Source organism: Raphanus sativus, chromosome 2, assembly GCF_000801105.2.
Source record: "Raphanus sativus cultivar WK10039 chromosome 2, ASM80110v3, whole genome shotgun sequence".
Classification (NCBI taxonomy): Eukaryota; Viridiplantae; Streptophyta; class Magnoliopsida; order Brassicales; family Brassicaceae; genus Raphanus; species Raphanus sativus.
The window spans coordinates 18,639,013-18,659,334 of NC_079512.1; the positions used below are offsets into that span (position 1 = coordinate 18,639,013).

At 31.9% G+C, this 20,322-nt stretch overlaps 1 protein-coding gene and 1 long non-coding RNA gene across 5 annotated transcripts; one reads left to right on the forward strand and one right to left on the reverse strand.

The window, feature by feature from the left end:
* Positions 1 to 1,948: 1,948 nt before the first annotated feature.
* On the reverse strand, positions 1,949 to 4,951 carry LOC108839869 (uncharacterized). 2 transcript variants are annotated; one of them, XR_008942269.1, is made up of 6 exons: positions 4,753 to 4,951; positions 4,506 to 4,615; positions 4,285 to 4,443; positions 4,073 to 4,176; positions 2,355 to 3,911; positions 1,949 to 2,271 (listed from the first exon to the last, which is right to left on the reverse strand). It is a non-coding gene; the product is annotated as an uncharacterized LOC108839869 (long non-coding RNA). The 2 variants fall into 2 exon arrangements; XR_008942268.1 differs by having other exon boundaries at positions 4,745 to 4,950.
* Positions 4,952 to 13,500: 8,549 nt separating this feature from the next.
* Positions 13,501 to 16,250, forward strand: LOC108843001 (heavy metal-associated isoprenylated plant protein 33). 3 transcript variants are annotated; one of them, XM_057001993.1, is made up of 5 exons: positions 13,501 to 13,793; positions 13,883 to 13,982; positions 14,089 to 14,164; positions 14,292 to 14,597; positions 14,649 to 16,250. In XM_057001993.1, exons 2-5 carry the CDS (start codon positions 13,953 to 13,955, stop codon positions 16,016 to 16,018), a joined length of 1,782 nt encoding a protein of 593 aa, XP_056857973.1. In that variant the 5' UTR covers positions 13,501 to 13,793; positions 13,883 to 13,952; the 3' UTR covers positions 16,019 to 16,250. The 3 variants fall into 3 exon arrangements, with proteins under 3 accessions (XP_056857973.1, XP_056857977.1, XP_056857968.1); XM_057001997.1 differs by having other exon boundaries at positions 13,501 to 13,673; positions 14,292 to 14,600; positions 14,691 to 16,250; XM_057001988.1 differs by having other exon boundaries at positions 13,501 to 13,673.
* The last annotated feature ends 4,072 nt before the right edge of the window (positions 16,251 to 20,322 follow it).

Consider the following 20,322-nt stretch of genomic DNA (forward strand, 5'->3'; position numbering starts at 1 on the left):
AAGTCATTACGTGCTGCACTCTTTTTCCATAAGCCATGATTTTTCCCATTGGGTTTTCATGGTAAAGTTTTTAACGAGGCAGCATCTACGGCGTTTTGAAAGCACTTCGACATATTGGACATCAAGGGAAGTGTTATAAATATTGTAGTGATGTCCATATGGAAAGTCCTAAATATACTTGTTCTCCACTCCAAATTAAGCTTTGTCTCCAAGCTATTATATCTTATATAAGGAGTTCATTATTCATGGAATAAAACACACCAATTCTTCTATTCTCTTCTCTAATTCTCTTCTTACTTACAACAATTACATCAGTAATGTCGGATTTGTTGTAATTGAGTATGGACATATTAAGTACAGATAAATATGCTGCATTGGTACGAATATAGGTACCACCGTCAAAGATATTATCATTTACGTCAGTTCGCACTGTTCAAGTTTCAAACATATCATCAACATATATGATTACAAGATTATATCATCGTAGCACACTATCAACATTAAAGATTAAACGAAATAGAGTATAACATTTTCAACGCTAAAATTTAGCAATTCGAGTCCGAAACGTATTGTGATAAGCTTTGTTTAGTAACGGGAAAGAGGAAAACGAATCTAAATGGTAACAAGAGGTGAGAATAGGACAAAAGCTCCAATTAATGTCATTTTGTCAATAAGAGAAGAAGATGGCCCCATGTGAACATTGCAGAGTCATGTGACTTAGTTCTATCATTTTAGGCAAAAAATTTAGCTACCTTTTTTACCGCAATAATCCCAAAATTTACTCAGATTTTGGTACTTGACCAATTTAAATGAAGTTGTTTTCATGTTGTCCAACGCGAGTTTGAGATTTTCTTCAGATTCAGATCTTTTAAGAAGTTTCAGTCGAAGAAATGTACAAGCTAAATATACTCGATTCATTTTTTTTTTCCTTTTTTATAACTTTAGGGTTTCCAAAGACTTTTTTTTTCCAAAGACTTTCTAAACCCAAAATTTAAAATTGTGTCAATTTTTTTGGTAAGGAATATCGTGTAGATTTTTTACCTAAAAATTATCGTGTCAATTGTAAAGGATCTTTGAATATGATGTGTAAGTGTATATGTACCAAGTGAAACTTCAAATAATTCAATAATACATCACACTTGAATGAGATAATTAACCCCCAGCCATGGCAAAGCTTTATCATAAATGTCAAAATTGTACCATGTCCTTTCGTTATAAAGGACTTGGATCTACATTATACAGTAGTCAGTAGATATATGAGTTAGCATTACTTTTGTCCTATTCAATTATATGTTACAAAACTACAAACTATGTTTCATTGATAAGGCGATGAAAATATCTTGTAATTTTTCTAAGAGTATCGATTTTTATTCTTTTTTTTTGCTCTATAACATGCTTGTACCTCGTCCGTTTTTTTTTCTGAACTTTTCTATACTATAAGCATTAAAAGCCTACGTCGGTTATATAAGAAACGCGTGAACAACGTTGGACACGCACTACAACAAATATGGCCATTGATAGCAGACGATTAGCGCTATGTTATTATTATTATAGCATTTTCATAAATGCTATTACAGCCAACGCTATAATAGGATGGCATGATATGATAGCATTTTTACCGGACGCTATAATAAGGTAACATATAATAGCATATTATTAATGCTATTTTATATTTATTAATAACACATGAACCGTGCTATATTAAACTATATAGTAGTGGATATACGTTGCTATAAATAATTCATTTGTAGCTATATTTCTTTGCTATGATTCATGTTATACTAACTTATTCTTGGTGTCATTATTTTATATTTAGTAGCACTGATATTAAGCTGTGTATATCCGAGTTGTAGTTTATTTATATAAAAATATTAATTAAATTATTAATTAGTATATTTTAATCCAAATTAAAATTAAAATTAAAATTGATTTTTTATATAATTGATAATTGGTTTTAAAATATTAAATATATTATTTAAAAACTTGTTTACAAATGCTGGTTTAATAATTAAACCCGGTTTCAGACAAATCCGGTTTAGAAATCTAAATCTAAACCGTTCACCAAAAAAAATCTAAACATAATTAACCCTAACTAAACCTAATTAACTTCTTCAGTCCCCGCCGCTGCTCGCATCTCCACTCACGACCATGCTGCTCGCAACGCCACCGCACGACCACCACCGGCTTGCACCACCGCTGCACCACGCTTGACCGGAGACGAGTCTGCCGTGCCTCACACCAATGCCTCTCTTTCCCTGCTCCTTAATAAATCTGTATACAAACAAAAATCAATTAATCATAAGTTTATTAGAAGATGACGAGAAGAAGAGAGCAGATATGTGAAGTGAGTTGACCTGTGGTGGTGGAGAGGAGGTGAAGCCAACGCAGTGCTTTGACAAGTGACGAGTCTGCCGCGCCTCCACCGTCGCTTTGATGCCTCATCCGCCTTTCTAAAGAAGATGGTTGGAGATGTGTCGTGTGTGAGATAGAGAGATTAGGAGAGTGAGACAGATAGATGTCTGTGAGATGAAAAACTAAAAGAGGTCTGTCAAATTAAAAGAGATTGTAGAAGAAGATGAAGAGATCTGAAAAAAAGAGATCTGTGAAAATAAGAAGGAGATAGAGGCGAGAGAGAGAGAGAGAATAAAGAAAAGAAAAGGAAATAAAAAATAAAACAATCTCATCCGCTGATTTATTTGTATTACGGCTCAGAGGGTGATCCGTGTGATGAGAGCGGATTGGCCAGTAATTTTCTTTCTTATTATATTAGTTACCCATTTTTTCCTTTTTATTTTTATCTTTTGGTGTTCTACTTTCAATATTTTGATGACTTTTAGTTTATAATTTTAAAAATTGATGTTTGAATAAAATTGAGATTTTATAACCAATATTCTACACTTAAATTTCAAAAATCTATTAATTAATATTATAATTGTTCAGGTATTTGGTTGGAGTATGATATATATAGGGTTTAGGGTTTGATTAAAAAGACTAGATTGTATTTCTTGGGTTATTATTTGGTGGCTTAATTTTATTTTGTAAATGTATAATTTTAAATTTATTAGTTCGGAGTAGTATATTTTTCTTATAGAAATACAATTTATGTTTTGACAAAAAAAAGGAATATAATTTATGTAAAATTAAGTTTAGTGTATTATGATATATGTTAGTATGAGGTATTTGGTTTATGGTTTAGGGTTAAGATTTAGAATGAAGTATATGATTAAGTATTGGATAAACTTGGATTTAAATTTAAAATTAATATTATAAATTTGAAAATCTTATATTCATGATTTTATATGTCGGTTTAAGTTTAGGGTTAAGCGTATTAGGATTAAGATGCAGATTTAAGATTTAATTTTTAATATTTAGATTTTCAATTTGATATAATATTTTTTTGAAATAATGAATTTTTTAGTTTAAGTTTAATACTGAAATTATATTATGAAAATATTGAAGTCTAAAGCATATGTTTAGGGTTTAAAAAAATGTTTAGGGTTTAAAAAAATGTTTAGGGTTTTTTTGAATAAAAAAATACAAATAAACAAAAAGTATTTTAACAAATCTGAATGTGTTAATATTTTAACAAACCGGTTCCAATATTAATTTACAAAATTATATTTGGTTTTAACATTTTGTTTACTTCTTCATTTCACACTTGCCTTGAACAAAAGTTCAACACTTTTAACCTTGGTTTGATCCAATTCCATGAACTGAGCTCAAAATTATATTCAGTAAATTTATAAAACATATGTTTTTACATAAAATCTTTTTTCAAGTCTTACACAAATCACTTAAATATTAAATCACCAACCCTTTGTCTTCTCGTCTCAAGCCATGCTTCTTGTGATAAGGCATCAGTGGCGAGACCACCACCATCAAGCTTCTTCAGCCTCCTCCACCTTGTTTAACTAAGAACACAAAAACAAAACCAGAATCAGAACACTAAGAGAGAGAGAGAGAGAGTGCGAAACAAAATAAATAGAAATGATTCAATAAATCAAACATCTACTTGCATATGCAGCTTCATAAGTTAATAAGAAATAGATTTCAAGATCTTCAGATGAACTACCTCAATTTCTTCTCCAACATGAGGCTTTAACAGGTAAGTCAGAGACTTTAGCTCTCATATCATCACACATTTTAGTCAAAACTGTGATCTCAGACTTCACTACCCTGAAATCAAAACCAATCGAAGTGGAGAAAAAACATATTCAAATCAGAAACCAGATCTACTGAACAACATTAAAAGATTAGAGAAGGAGATTCTTTGAAATTTGAAACCTAGTAGAGAACAAAGGAGAGGTAAAGACAGAGCTAGAACTGGGTCGGTTTCATCTCGGCGGAGCTAAATCGCGTCGTCGTTGTAACCGCCGTCGTCCTCTTTCTCTGTCTTCTCCGTCTCCACTACCGAGGAAGAGAAGCTTTGCCGTGGGTTCGCTTCTGTCAAAACGCCGTCAGATTCAGAACAGAGAGAGAGAGTGATGGAGAGATAGAAATCTGACCTCGCGAATGGTGGAGAGTCGTCAGGATTCTTCCTCGATCCGACCCAACTGAAATTAGATCCGTTCACAACTCCGGTCATTCTCCTCTTGTCAATCTCGTTGTTATGTGGCTGAGGAGAAGAAGAGAAAGACATTAGAAGATTTGCCTTAAACAAAGATGTGACTTTCGAAACAAAAACTTAGATCTAGGAAAAGTTCAGAATCAGAAAAAAAAAAAAACAGTGGTAGATAGAACTCACTGACTCACTTGTCGCAGAAAATTAAAGAGGAAACTAGAATGGAAAAAGAGAATCACGGTTGTGTTTTAGGTTTCGAGAGTGAGTTCACTCGATGACTCTTTTTTTTTCAAGTCTCTTTAGTGACACTGATTTTTTTTAAACCTTAAGTAATGAAAGATATCCTAACGAGGGAATAGTTGGCCCTTGTGAATTTTTTGTCAAAGTATGGAGGTATTAATGTATTTCTATTCCGTTCAACTAAATTTACACAATGACATCAATAAAGTGCTATCAATATCAATCCGAAATTTTTTTTTATCTATCATAGCAGTTTGGAAAATTGTGCTATCATATTCTGCTATCAATACTACTTTTTCTTGTAGTGACGGTACCACCTAACAAAATTAGGGTTTGTGATCAAATTTCATGTTCAGTGCATGTGATGTCTGCTAATGCTTCAAGAATGGTCCTGAACAAAGCAAAATAAAACATCTGCCTAAAGTATAAATTTTTTCAAAAATATTTATATTAAAAAATATCGCTGAGTTTGTAAAAGTATTTTTTTTTGTTAAAATCTTATGAAAATGTTTATGGCCTCTAACATCTCATAGACGTCCATGGTTACCATCATGATACTGATTTGCTGACAACTAACTAACATCTTAAACTTTGGTCTTTTGGGAGGATAAGTTCGCAGATGTCATCATATCATTTTTGATTAAATTAGGATCGGTTTGAGATTTTATTATGTACGTGATGATGCTATTCTTTCTTGTCTTGTGGCATCAATTATTCGGAAACATGACTACTATCAATGAGAAAAGAAAAAGTTATATACAAGAACTTTCTTTTTAGGTTTTAGTCCCATTCAGAAATATGTTACAAAACATATCTTTGATATATTTTTAATTGCCTGGTATAATACTGTTAACTATTAACGCGTTCAATTTTAACAACTTATCCAACACATCAATAAAGCATATATCTGATATTGGAAAAAAAAACACAAAGACATCACCCCACCACATATTCACATTCACAATGTAGTAATAGTATTACTGAAGCTGGAAACTATTAAACCTCCTGAGGTTACTATTTTTGTATGCATGTGTATGCCTAATCTTTTTTTTTCTTTTTTCTTTTTTTTCTCCTTTAATTGGACAAGTACAACAGTGAATTTTGATTTTCTTTTTCGTCCAACAATGAAATCTTTAAAGGAAGAAAATAGTCTTTTATTATATACTAATTAAAAACCAACAAGAAAACTAAAACAAGGGGAGGGGATAGTGTTTCATGCTATATGTTTACAGTATTTAGGCTTTTGAGACAAAGGGAAATAATGCGTCGAAGAAAAGTGTCTAAACTTAGAGAAACTAAATAATGTTTAATAACAATATAAAATAAGATTAAGAGAACTGATGCGGCCGAAAACGTGATTATGTTCACTCGAAAGGGTGAGCCTTTCATCATTTCCCAACACCACCCTTTTTCCCCACCATTCTCACTGTTTCAGTTACTGTAAATTTCTGTTTGTTATTATTTTCATTTAAGTTTAATCTCTTGGTTTTTCATTAAGCCAAATGAAAACCATATTATTACGAATTTCTCTTAACATTTGTCATAATTACTTGTAGTAGTATTACTCAACTTCTCAAGAAAATTTCGACAAAAGGTAATAACGCATGGACAGTTGTAATTGCTCCGTAAACTGTGTTTATTTTACACAGTAAATTTTTAATGTTTATCTCGTTAGTTCCTGAAAACTTAAAGAAAACAATAATACTAACACAAAAAGATTAACATGGGATAACTTGATATCAGCTTCGGCCTACCCACCCGTTTCTGCAGTTCTCGTATGGTTCATCCTTGGCGCAATTTTTTTTTTTTTGGTAAAAGGTGCAATTTTATTTTAGTTAGTTTTAGTGTTAGTTAGAGTTTAGATTCTTGGCTATAAAGTCTCTTGTCTTGATCTTTTTTGTTTAACTTTTATTGATGGTAGTGTTATTTTCTTTATTTAGGGCTTAGTTTTCCTCTTCTGGATGTTTGATTGTGGTATCTAGTTGGTTCAATAACGGTCTAGATAATAGTCATTTTTGTATTTCAAATTTGTAGTTCTCTGTTAATAACCAGATGACCAAAAAACCGTTATTGGTGCAGAGACATTAAAACCCTAATCCGTGGCTATTTTTATATGAAATAAAATAAATACATAAATCGAGTATAGTTGTGAACTTGTGAATGATTGAAAAACCAAGCCATGCGTGAATGATATAATTGTGAGAAATTATTACTATTATATGTGTATCGATATAGTCAATAGTGATTTGAATCGTAAAATTAAATTAATCATGATTGTGTTATACAATCATATAAATCAAACCACAAAATAAAAAACTTTTTTTTCATTTTCTTTATTCTTTTTTCAATGAAAGGATTGAAGAAGACAATATTTTCTTTATCATATTTAATTGTTTTCTGCCGTTTTCCATATAACACTCCATGTTTTGAGCGAGTCTGAAAAGAATCTAAAGAACAGGGGAAAATTTGTCATTTAAATAACAAATTTTAAAATTTGGTTGAAATGCATTAATTTTACTTTAGATCATTTAAAACACCAGCTTAGTTTGAATAATCATTTTATACTTTAATTTAGCATGACTAAACCAAATTAAACATGACATTAACTCGGATAAAAGATTGATATACGGAATTAATCGCCATCTCTAATCTCTGCTAAATCCAAACGATGTCTCTTTAATTTTTTTTTAAAATTGCTTCTGAAAGGAATTGAACTGATGATCAGAGAGAGACCCATTCGTTACAAAACCGAACCACTAAACCAATTGCAATTTTCTTTAACTTAAATGAATACTAATAGATATTATTATGAAACCTCCAAATCATTTTCCCCTACCCCAAATCCCAAATAGTTTTATAAATATTAAAACTTGTAAATAACTTAATAACTAAAAAATTGGGTGAGTATTATTAAAATATTAAAACTTATAATATTTATTGTTATGTATAAGTATTATTAGAAATTATAATTAAAATTTCGTGAGCATTATTAAAAATATTAAAACTTATAATTAACTTAATAATTAAAAATCGTTATTTAATATTCTCAATAACTATTATAATTTTTTAATATTTTTAATAATGCTCGCAATTTTTTATTATTAAGTTATATACAAGTTTTAATATTTATAAAATCATTTAGAGATTTAGGGTGGGAGAAGATGATTTGGAGGTTTCATAATACTATCTATTAGTATTCATTCGAGTTAAAAAAATTGCATGTGGTCTAGTGGTTCAGTCTTGCAACGAGTGTGTCTTTGGTCATGGATTGATTCCTTTCAAATTTAATTTAAAAATAAAAAATAAAACGACAACTAAAGACGGCGATTAATCCCGTCTAATCAATCATTACTTGAGTTAACGCCGTATTTAATTTGGTTTAGTCAAACTAAATTGAGGTTTAGAATGACTATTCAAACTAAGTTAGTGTTTTAAATGATCCAAGAGAAAGTTTATGTTTTTTTCAACCAAATTTGAAAATTCGTAATTTAAATGACAATTTTCTCAAAAAACATGTGATATTAATAATGTCATCCCACATATATAGATTTACTGTTTGCATTTTCTGGATCATCAAATCTAATTCTATTGAATACTAACCAAGTCAGAAGTATTTTTTTCTTTTTTCTGTTGATCAAAAGTATCCGGCGGACCAAAACTTAACCGACTAATTCTCGGCGTATGGCCATGGCACCAGTCAGATACAGTTATTTGTAAAAACAATTTGATACTTTTGTCTGTCTTTGGGATAATATGAAGGCAACATATTCAAATCCACGATTTTTTCACTCGGATTCGAGTCTTGGACGAAACGGATTTAACATATGTTCTGTTGGGACGCTGGATCCCTTTCGAGAGAGTTATAAAAAAAAAAAATCCACGATCTTTAGAATCACGGCGAGACGTTATTAACTATCCAGTTATTAACGCGCGGTTAAACCGTAGATTCATTGTTTACTTCCGTTATGTCACCATTCACACATATGATCCATCCAGTTATTAACGCGTGGTTAAACCGTAGATTCATTGTTTACTTCCGTTTTGTCACCATTCACACATAGAAAACAAAATCTATGAACGGTAATATTAGGAGATTCCTTTCAAACCAGTGTAGCAAATTAGCATTCAATTCATTACGATGGCTCCACGTATTAAATGAACTGTATCTAATAATCTCACTATTTAAAGCCGTCCGTACGAGAACGGTCTCACATAACTACATATGTCAAAAAAGGAGTATAAGTTTTCTTGTCATTGCTGGGATGGATCCGGATTCGGATCCAAATTCGTCGGATTTGTAGATTTAATATTCGGATCTAGATTTAGGGTTTTCGGATATCCGGATTCAAAATATCCGTCTATATATCATACTGGGGATATCCGGATCTAGATTCGGATTCATAAAAACAATTAATAAAATAAAAATAATAATTTTAAAATATGACAATTCTAAAATAATACATAAATTGAATATTTATACAAGATTTATAAATATAAAAATGAATATCTATTCTATTAATTCTTCAACATGACTAATTGATAGTAAGTTATGTCCATCTTTTAATTTTTATAATTACACCTAAATAACCATAATCACTTTATAAATATTGTTTAGTGGTGTAACAATTATTTGTTAACTGCATCTAAGTAACCACCTCTTAAATACTACGTAGAATCATCAAATTGCATTTAAATATAAACGTGATGTATTTCTTTACTCCATAATTGTAGGACCTTCAATGCTTATCCCCCAAAAATAATATAACATATATGTTTTTCTTTATTCAAAAGGGTTAATATATTTTCTTTTACTCCTATTTGTTACCTAATAATAAGACTCATATCTAATTTAAATTCTGAGTATTTATATAACCAACAATAACATTTCAGGAATCAAATATATATATAAACTCATTTAGTTTAATGGGTCTTATATTATAACAAAATTAATAGAACAAATACTTATGTAAAAAATAATTAATTTATTTATCCAAATTCAGGATAATTAAATTTATCCAAAAATAATTAAAAAAATACATTTCAGGAATCAAATAATTAATTTATCCAAATTCAGTTACTGCTTCTTATCAATATATTGCAACGATCTCTTCCTATTTATTTAACTGCCTCTCTTCCTATTTTAACGATTTTTCAATATATCAATATATTTTTGTTAAAACGCAAAACGCTGACCATATTATAATTTTTTCTACCAAAATCAGTTATCACGTTTTTTAAGGCGGTATATGATTAATACCATTAAAATAGGATCATTCCCTCTTGATAATAGTTGTGTCCAATTTAAAAAAATATATATATAACTGCTTATCTGCATATTAATATAACTGATAAAAGAGTTTGAGTAATATTATAAAGTAAATGGTTAAGAATGATAACTGCTAAACATAAATTCGAGGGGAAGCTATAACTACACTCGTCCTTATTTAAATCATGTATAATTTTTTATTATAAATATATTTTTTATAAAAATTAAATTAAATAATGATTTAAAATATATATATAACCCCCGGATAACCTTAAAATTAAACAGAACGGATGCGGGTACAAAATTATTTGTTTGCAGGTTGTGCGGGTCATATTTTATAACCAAAACAAAATTAAAAATCCGCGGGTTGGCGGGTCAGCGGACGAGTTCAATCCGTAATCCAGCCTTAATCGTGCGATACTGAATCAATTTTTAAATTGCTATTGTTTAATAAAATATATTTTGATTAAAATTTATACAAAAATATGATTACCAAAAAAAATATAATCAGAAATAAAAAAATATCAAAAATTAAATTAAAACAAAAAATATACCCGCCCTTTTAAGGGCGGGTCAAAAGCTAGTAATATTTTAAAAATTAAAATATAGTATTATAAAACTAGTTTTGTGAATAAATATCAATATATCAAATATAATTATTAATAGAATTAAAAGTTTAATATATTTTATAAATATGAATCCGGATCGGTTATCCGGACCTAAAAATTAAGATATCCGGATCCGGATTTGGTTTCAACGGATCTTTAATTTTACTATCCGGATTAGGATCCGGACTCTCCGGATATCCTATTTTCGGAGCGGATCTCGAATCGAATCCGGATATCGAATAATAAATCTCAGGCCTACTTGTCTTAATGATCAAACAATATTTCAATTCGCTCTATTATATTGATTTGATCGTAAATTTGTATGAATATTTCTCCATAAAAAATGATGCTAGCTGGAGATAAAAGAATATCTTATTTTACATAATATTTAGATAAACATATTTGGTCCATTTATTTAGTAGGTTTTACAATGTATTTATTTCTCTAGATAAAATATAGTTAACATTTAATTTTTCGCATAATTTCATCTTTTGTTAGTGATGTAATTACATCTCTTATATATTAATTGAGAAACATTATAACAATGTTTTATAGTCATGTGTTACAATGAGAATGATATTCTGAATTCTTAGAAAATGGTTGGTCCATCTTAATTTATATTATAAATGTTAACTAATTAAATATCAAATTGATAAATAGTGTGCAAAAGAATATTCTCACACTTTCCTTCAATAAAAGCTATATAATTACCTGATATGATTAACGTATATATGACAATTAATGATTATGAATAATAAATATTTGATAACAATTTTTGTATCTTAGTTTTTTTTTTGTTTAATTTTATATTATTAAAATTATTATACAATCACATTAACCATATAATAAAATATTATATTTTTCTTATATGTTATATTTTGAATCTTCTAAAACAATTTTATATTAGAAATTTAAAATTCCATTGTGAAAATTTTGTGATCAATGGCTTAGTTTGTTTTGTTATAACAAGATACAAATGATCATAAAATTGTATAAATATGAATTTTTATTTAATAATATTCAAATTAAAAAAATATATATATATATATATATATATAATGACTTAAAGCAAGAAAATGAGATGCATCAATTTAGTCGTTCAGTTGAAACCCTTCAAAACTATGTGGAAGATTAGAGTCAAAGTAATTCGATTTTGGAAACAATGTTAAGCTGTTGGTTCTAAAACCATTAAAATGGTTCTCAGTGATGTTAAAATAAAATATTAAAACCAAATTGTAGAACCTATTTTTAAAATAAAATTCCACTTGATGACCACATTACGGTTTTCATAGATATAAACATGGTGATTTCAAGCCCAAATCAATCAGATTCATCATAAATTCAAAATAAATTATAATCCACAATTATAATTACAAATTTTCAACCCGACATATAGATGATTATATAAAGAAATATGCATATTAAAAAAAATCAAACAAATATACATATTTAATTTGTCACTACTATATATTTGAAATTTTTATTATATAAGTTCATCATACACAAAGTGTAGGTCTTATCTTCGTACCTAAGTATTACTTTAACTCTATTTGTTCTATATGATCAATTAATATCTAAATCTGCTCGATTGTATTGATTTGATCGTAAATTTGCATGAATTTTTATTCTACACAAAAACCAAAATAATTGATTCTAGTTTTTTTTTTCAAGATTAATTGATGCTAGTCGGAGAAAAAGAAATGTCCTATTTTATATAAGTATGCAATGTCAAGAAGTATTATATATATTTTGTAAAAAAGAAGAAGTATAATATAAGCGTTAGTTTCTATATGCGATGTATTTATTTAGTATTTTAATGTGCTTATAACTCTATATAAAATATATTTAACAGTTAATTTAATAGAATTTTCAAACGATATAATATCCACATTTATTTAAATAACTCTTAATTAAAACATGTTAATATATACTTTGACATACATTATTCATAATTTATGAATCTTATACAAAATCATATGAAAAAATACTGTGGAGCATGTGTGAACCCTGAACAATAATCAGATTCAACATCTACTCTCTTTTTTTCAAAAAAAAAAAAACAAAAACAAAAACTTCACGTTACTTCGGTGTTATAAAACAAAACGGAGAGAAATTATTGAAGTAAAAGAGAATGAATCGTTCCTAAATTTGATGCCGCAAAATTCCTAGGACCGGTTTACACGGAAGGAATAAAGAGAGAACTACTTCGCGTTTTCTCACAAAATTAATAAATTAAAGTTAATTTAAATGTAATTAGATTAATTCCTACTCCATAAAACAACTGGTTGTTTCGTTGAGGCCACGCCAAGCCACATAAGCTGAGCTACGAAAATCTGATAAGGAGTAAATTAAAAGTAAAAGCACATTCTTATAAAATAATGTAGTACTTTATACTCACTAATATATAGGGCATTTTATGAATATTCACATAGTGATCTTAGTCCCCATTTCTAACGTTTCCTTTTGATGTGTTAGTTTATGTAATTGACAGTGAAATGTATTAATTTATATTCCAATGTTCAATTATTTATTTGAACCAGAAAGACTAATATGGACAAAATAAAACAATATATAATATTTAAATTTCTGGTATTAAAAATATGTACGATTTCGAAAATCAAATACATTTGTATGTTGAAAAGATAGAGTTAATATATCAAGTATTAATACTCCAAATGTAGTTTCTTTTTGACACATACTCCTAATCTATTTTGACAATTACTTTTCACATCTAATCATTAAATAATATTTATGGTAATAAAATATTAAGATAGTATTTTATACATATTAGCCCGAAATAAGAGTACTTGCACTCACTCCATTTTTTCCAATAAATTAAAGCACATCTTAAAAAATATATCGAAGTATCAGCTCTGCTTCATCTTTCTCTCTCTCTCCCTTTCATTCTGAAACAGATGAAGTAGAGAAGTTAATGTTCACCAAACTTACTGTAAAGCCTGAAACTTTCTTTCTTCTTCTTCTTCTTTGCTTCATTCAAGTACGTTTCTACTTTGCCTTCTCTGTTTCTAAATTTTCTCTCTGCATATATGTCTTCCGTGAAAAATATCCAATAAAAAGTCTTTTCTCTCGAGCTTTTGTTACTGTTTTCTCAGATAATGTATAACATATTTGTGTTAACAGTTATGTTTGCTTCTGTCATTTGAATATATTACTCAGGTAACATTTTCTTGGTTCTTAATTGTGCAGATTAAAATTTCAAAAACCAGAGGAGTTGTTGCAGATCTAGTGCAATACAGTTTTATTGAATTCAAGAAAAATGAGTAAAGAAGAGTTTATGAAGATACAGGTTTGCTCACCACTTTTCTCTTCTGTGTAGATGATTTTTAATATTCTCACAGTAATATGAGAGTTCACTCTGTTTTTTTTCTCTGTTGTGGTGTTTTCTTGTATAGACTTGTGTTCTAAAAGTGAACATTCACTGTGATGGTTGCAAGCAAAAAGTGAAGAAAATCTTGCAGAAAATTGAAGGTAGAGTAACAACAAAAAAGAGAAAGAAAAAAATTTAACCTTCTACATTTGACTTTCGAAAACTCTTTTCATTTTAAATTCAGATTTGACTTAACTCTTGGCTAAGTTGTTTTGGTTCCTAGAACAGGTGTTTTCACGACAAAGATAGACGCAGAGCAAGGGAAAGTGACGGTATCTGGAAATGTAGACCCTTCTGTTCTTATCAAGAAGCTCTTGAAATCTGGTAAACATGCCGAAATCTGGGGAGCTCCAAAGGAAAATAACACCAACCAGAACCAACCCAACTTGGCCAATCAGTTCAAAGGCATGCAGATTGACCACGGCGGCAAAGGCGGTGGCGGTAATGGCGGTGGAAACAATAACAAAGGCCAGAAGGGAGGCGGTGGTGGTGGTGGTGGTGGCCCGCAACCACCGAAGATGGGTGGTGGTGGTGGTGGTGGTGGTGGTGGTGGCCCGCAACCACCGAAGATGGGTGGTGGTGGAGGAGGTGGTGCACCGCCAATGAAGATGGGTGGTGGTGGTGGAGGTGGTGCACCGCCAATGAAGATGGGTGGTGGTGGAGGAGGTGCGCCGCCAATGAAGATGGGTGGTGGAGGGCCGCCAATGAAGATGGGTCTTCCACAGTTAACTCCACAACAGATGCAGCAGCTGAATCCACAGCAACTGCAGCAGCTTCAACAGCTTCAGCAGATGAAAGGGTTTCAAGATCTGAAGCTTCCTCCTCAGATGAAGGGTCCAGGCCCTGGCTCCGTTCCTGCGAACAAGAATCCTCAGAATCCTAATCAGAAGGCTGTGAAGTTTGACGTTCCTGAAGATGATGATGACGATTTCAGTGATGATGAATTCGATGATGACGAGTTTGATGAAGACGACGAGTTTGATGATGATGAGATGGACGATGATGAGCTTGACGATCACCCTCCTCCGCCTAACAAGATGAAGCCTATGATGGGTGGACCTGGTGGTAACATGATGATGCCTAATAACATGATGCCTAACATGATGATGCCTAACGCTCAACAAATGTTAAACGCTCACAAGAACGGAGGTGGTCCTGGACCCGCCGGTGGTAAGATTGTGGGTAAAGGAGGCCCCGGTGGTGTTCCCTTTCCCGTTCAAATGCCTAACGGTGGTGGAGGTAATGGTGGTAAGAAGGGAGGTCCCGGTGGAGGTAGTGGCGGTAATGTGGGGAATCCAAATCAAAACGGGGGTAAAACCAGTGGTATCGGTGGTGACCCTAACGGTAATAAAAGCGGTGGCGGAGGCCAGATGGTCGGTGGTCCCAACGGAGGCAAAAAGGGTGGTGGTGGCGGCGGTGGAGGACCCATGAGTGGAGGACTCCCACCGGGTTTCCGGCCAATGGGAGGCAGCAATGGCGGAGGAGGCGGTGGACCTCCGACCATGAGTATGCCAATGGGTGGTCCAATGGGTAATCTACCATCAATGAGTGGTGGTGGTCCTGGTCCAATGGGTAATATGCAGGCGGTTCAAGGATTACCCGCAATGGGTCCAGGAGGTGGCGGTGGCCCATCCGTAGGAGCCCCGCCAGGATATTTCCAAGGCCATGGAAGCAACGGTGGTGGCCAAGACTCGGTGCCTGGAAATCCCTACTTGCAACAGCAGCAACAACAATACTTGGCGGCAGTTATGAACCAGCAACGAGCCATGGGCAACGAACGGTTCCAGCCGATGATGTACGCTCGACCACCTCCCGCTGTCAACTACTTGCCACCTGAACCGTACCAACAACATCCATACCCGTATCCGTATCCATACCAATATCCGCCTCATGGTAGTGATCAGTATTCTCATTACTTCAATGATGAGAACACATCAAGCTGCAACATTATGTGAGCAAAAAAACAACAACATCAAGCTGCCATAGTTTGTGTATCCGTCCGGTCTGTGATTATACATGGAAATGGGGTTTTTTCTTGATGGTTAGGGGTTCTTACAATCCTTCTTCTAAACTCCAACGGATCAAATCCTAAGTTATATTAGGGTTTCCTTTCTATTTAATTTGTGATAGTTCTTAAGTAACTTATAGAATCAATATATAAAATCAAACGAATATTTTATATTGCAATATTTGTCTGGGTTCTTACTTTCTTAACTAGATCCTAGTGTTCATATATGCCTGCTTAGAGGTTTCAGAAAAATAAATATAAATAAAGCCATAATGGAATGAGTTTTTTTCATATAAAGTGACTCAAGATATTCTGTTATTCTTATATATAATATACGCAATTGCGATGACAAGTTTCGTAGATACTATATACCAAACCCCTTCGAGTCTAGCTGCGATTAGTGATATTGACACTTGAGATTCAATAGACTCTTTGTTTAGAAAAGCTATTAATAAATTGTTTATCTGTTTATTTTATATTAACTCGATCTTGAAATCGGGAAAACTCGTCGGAGAAGTACAATTATTTTCCTTTTACCAAACTGAGCAAACATAATGAGTAATGGAATTGGAATTGTTTCCCACCCACTATAGTTTTAGATCATATTGTCCATTTGGTTTTAGCTTTAGTTTTTCGCTTTTTGTTATTAGGTTTGAATATATTTATAAAAGGAAAAAGATTACAAAGACTAGAGTAAACAGATTGGTTGTATTTTAAATAATAAAAAGAAAATAAAAACGCTGAATGTGAGGATAGCAACATCTGCTTTACTCTCCTCACACAGTGATTTGCACAATCAAATAATATTTCATCTGTGGCAAATGGGACGGGTTTATTTTGGTTGCCGCACAACGGTTGTAATGCAGTCTCAACGTCCGTGAACGTTAATGTCGATTAGTCTTTATCTAGGCCGGTTTAATCTCCTAACTAACAAAGTCAAAACTTATAAATAACAAAAGATGATCATCATCGTCATCATATTCATTACAATGATGTATGCATGAATGATCAAGATTGTGATGATAGATGATGAATGGGACCCATATAAGTGAACTTAAATGGATGCTTGCGGCAGCTACTAGTGTTTAGCGTCACTAACTCAGTCACTCAGCACTAGGCCTGGGCGCGGATCGGATATCCGGATTTTTGAAGGTATTTGTGATTTGCTTCGAATGTTACCGATATTTAATTTTCCGATTCGCTTTGCTTCGGAAAAATACGGATATTCGAAAAAATGGATATCTGGAAAATAAATAGATATTTGCGGATATTTACGGATATCTCATTTGTTTTGATTAATACAAATAATATTAAAAATTTAATACAAATTTGTTTTGTAAAATTATTTTTTGCTTGAAAGATATAGTGAATCTACATATTCTGTAAATTTTTAAACTTAGTTAACAATTATAATAATACAAAACTTAAGACAAATATTATAATTGTCATAAATATTTTCTCTTCTTTTATATAATACTTTTATATAAGTAATAATGTGAATAGAATCCATCAAATCATATGTTAAGAATAATAATTATATAATTTTATATATCTAAAACTTTAAATATAATCAAAATATACATGTATTTATATATTGACGGATCGGATCGGATATTCGCTTTCCAAAATTTTAGTATTTGTGATTTGCTTCGATTTTAACGGATATTGAGTTTTAATATTTGCTTTGCTTCGAAAACTTACGGATATTCGGAATTTTCGGATCGAATAGTAACGGATAACAAATCGAATCAAATTTAACGGATAAAATGTCCGGCCCTGATCAGCACACGTTTCTTTTCTCTCATTCTGATGCTTTTGTACACGTTACATAACACACAATCTTATTAAAGAAGCGATTTGGATTCACCCAGATTTGGCTTCTTTCATACGTATTTTGCTTTTTGTTACTTTTAAAAAACTAAAGAATGTGAATTGTAAGTTACCAATAGTATTTGATTAATTAAAAGGAGCTCCGGTATATAGTTATTTTATCATTTCACTTAGAATTCTTGTATGAGGTAGTTTCATTATCTAGAATCAGAAAATAAATTTACTACTACATTTTCTTTGTTTATGATTACATACTAACCAGATTAATTCATTATATAGACAAAAGAAGTGATGAATGAGAAAACTAGTTAAGGCTTAGAGCAGGCTGCTCACTTTGTTTATCACTTTGCTTGTTTACAGCTCTAACGCTATCCCACGGTAAATCTCTAGTATTACTACTCCGTTAAACTGCGTTTACACTTTACCAACTAATAACCCGTTACAAATTTTGACAGATCAACCATTTTTGTCCTCTGTTTTCTCATTGGGTGACGGGTCCCATGGTTTCTTTATTTCTGTCCTTTCAGATTACTATTATATTTCATTTAGTCATCGCCAAAAGCGAAAAAGTGAATCTTCAGTATTCACATATTACAAATATACCCACTAAAAAGTTTTTGTATTCAACAACATGCATGTTTGTGAATTTTAATTCGAGTTAAGAAAATACCAACACTATCAAGAACTACTACTATTTCAGACGTTCCTGTCAATTGTTATTGCTATTGAAGAAAATTTACACATATTACAACAGTAACTTAGAAACCTATGAATTTTTTTTACCAAAAAAATCTAAGAAAATTTATTACTATAACGATAATAGAAAAACCAACAGCAATAGCGAAAATCTATAACCTAGAAACCTGTTGACAAAAAACAAAACCTAAGAACCTAAGAAAAATTATTACAATATTATAAAAACTACATAATTTAAAAAGAAACCTATAAACCTATTAAAACAAGTGTTACAAATTTGTTTAAAAAAAGTATTACCAAATTATATAACTACTTCAATTTTATGAACTTCTTTTTATAATAACTTTTAAAAACATATTATTCCATTTTTTCTAAAAAAATACATCAGTTAAAGTTTTCTTTAAAAAATCTACCAAAAGTTAGATAGCTAGTGTAAATGAAAGCAAAGGAGTTCAGCTTCTGCTACAGACTGATCTTAGTCAGAAAAACCTTCGTGTTCAGGAACTATCCAATGAGATAGTGCCAAGTCATCAGAACTAAATTATTGAACGTTATAACGTCCGCATCACAGCCTGTATAGGAGACGCGTGGGACCCTCCCTTCACCCTATATAGGGTCTGACTGGTTTACCCACAGCGGTTGCGTTTGCGGTTGCGGGAGTTTACGGGTGCGGGTGGTTGCTGATAGAACCAAAATCGAGCACCGTTCTTTTTGTTCATGGACACGAACCAAAATGGCGATCTTGTCAACCAGCTCGACCAAACCGAGGTTTCACCATCAGTTCATGAAGATCACCCGACCAACCAGCCCGACCAGCCCGTGTGCGTCCTTGTCCTTACGCGATGGACCCGATCATCATGGATGAACCTAGACACTTGGACGAATCTTGACCAGTCTACATCAGAATCCACAATCTTGACCAGACTTCATCATTTTCCGCAACCTTGACCAAGACTACATCAATTTCTACAACTTTGACTCTCTAATAATTATTTAGTCAAATGTTGTATTTTCTAGACATCTTTTTCCGCACTTTATTTATGTCTCTCTTTTACTACATCTTGTATAAATATGTAGTCACTTTCATGAATAAAAGCAGATCAATTTGGTTGTTTATTTTTGTTCTTCTTCTCTGAGTGAGAGAGAGTTCTTTAGCTAGTTCATCGGTTTGAACCGGCTTGTTGATTTGGTGGTCAGCCAATCATCTCTGTGTGTTATTTGGTGGTTAGCCAACACATTCATCCCTTCTTTGGTGGTTAGCCTTAGATCATTGGTATATCAAGAGTCATTCCGCACCTCTTGACGATCCTATCATTCCATCCAGTTCCAGAAGTGTCATTGCCTTCTCGGATCATATCCAACACCCGGCCAAAGCCAGCCTCCCGATTTTGGGTCTATCATTTGGTATCAGAGCCACTTTGGCTGGTTTGTTTTCTATCTTCTTTTCACCTTCTCATCTCTTCATCATTTTCTTTTCTTATTTATTTTTGGATCCGGGCTGTTCCTTTACTCCCTTGTGATCGCCATTTAAAAAAAAAAAAGAAAAAAAAAAAAGTAAAAAGTTTTTGGCTTGAATCACTACTGAAGAGAAATCCAGGGGGAGTGGTGGAAGAGAAAGCCTGCTGGCCGAGGAGAAATCCGGCCTTAGGACAGTTAAGGCGGATCCATACAAAAATCTCTTCATCTTTCATTATCTTTTCTTTTACCCATAAAAGGTTGTTTTGG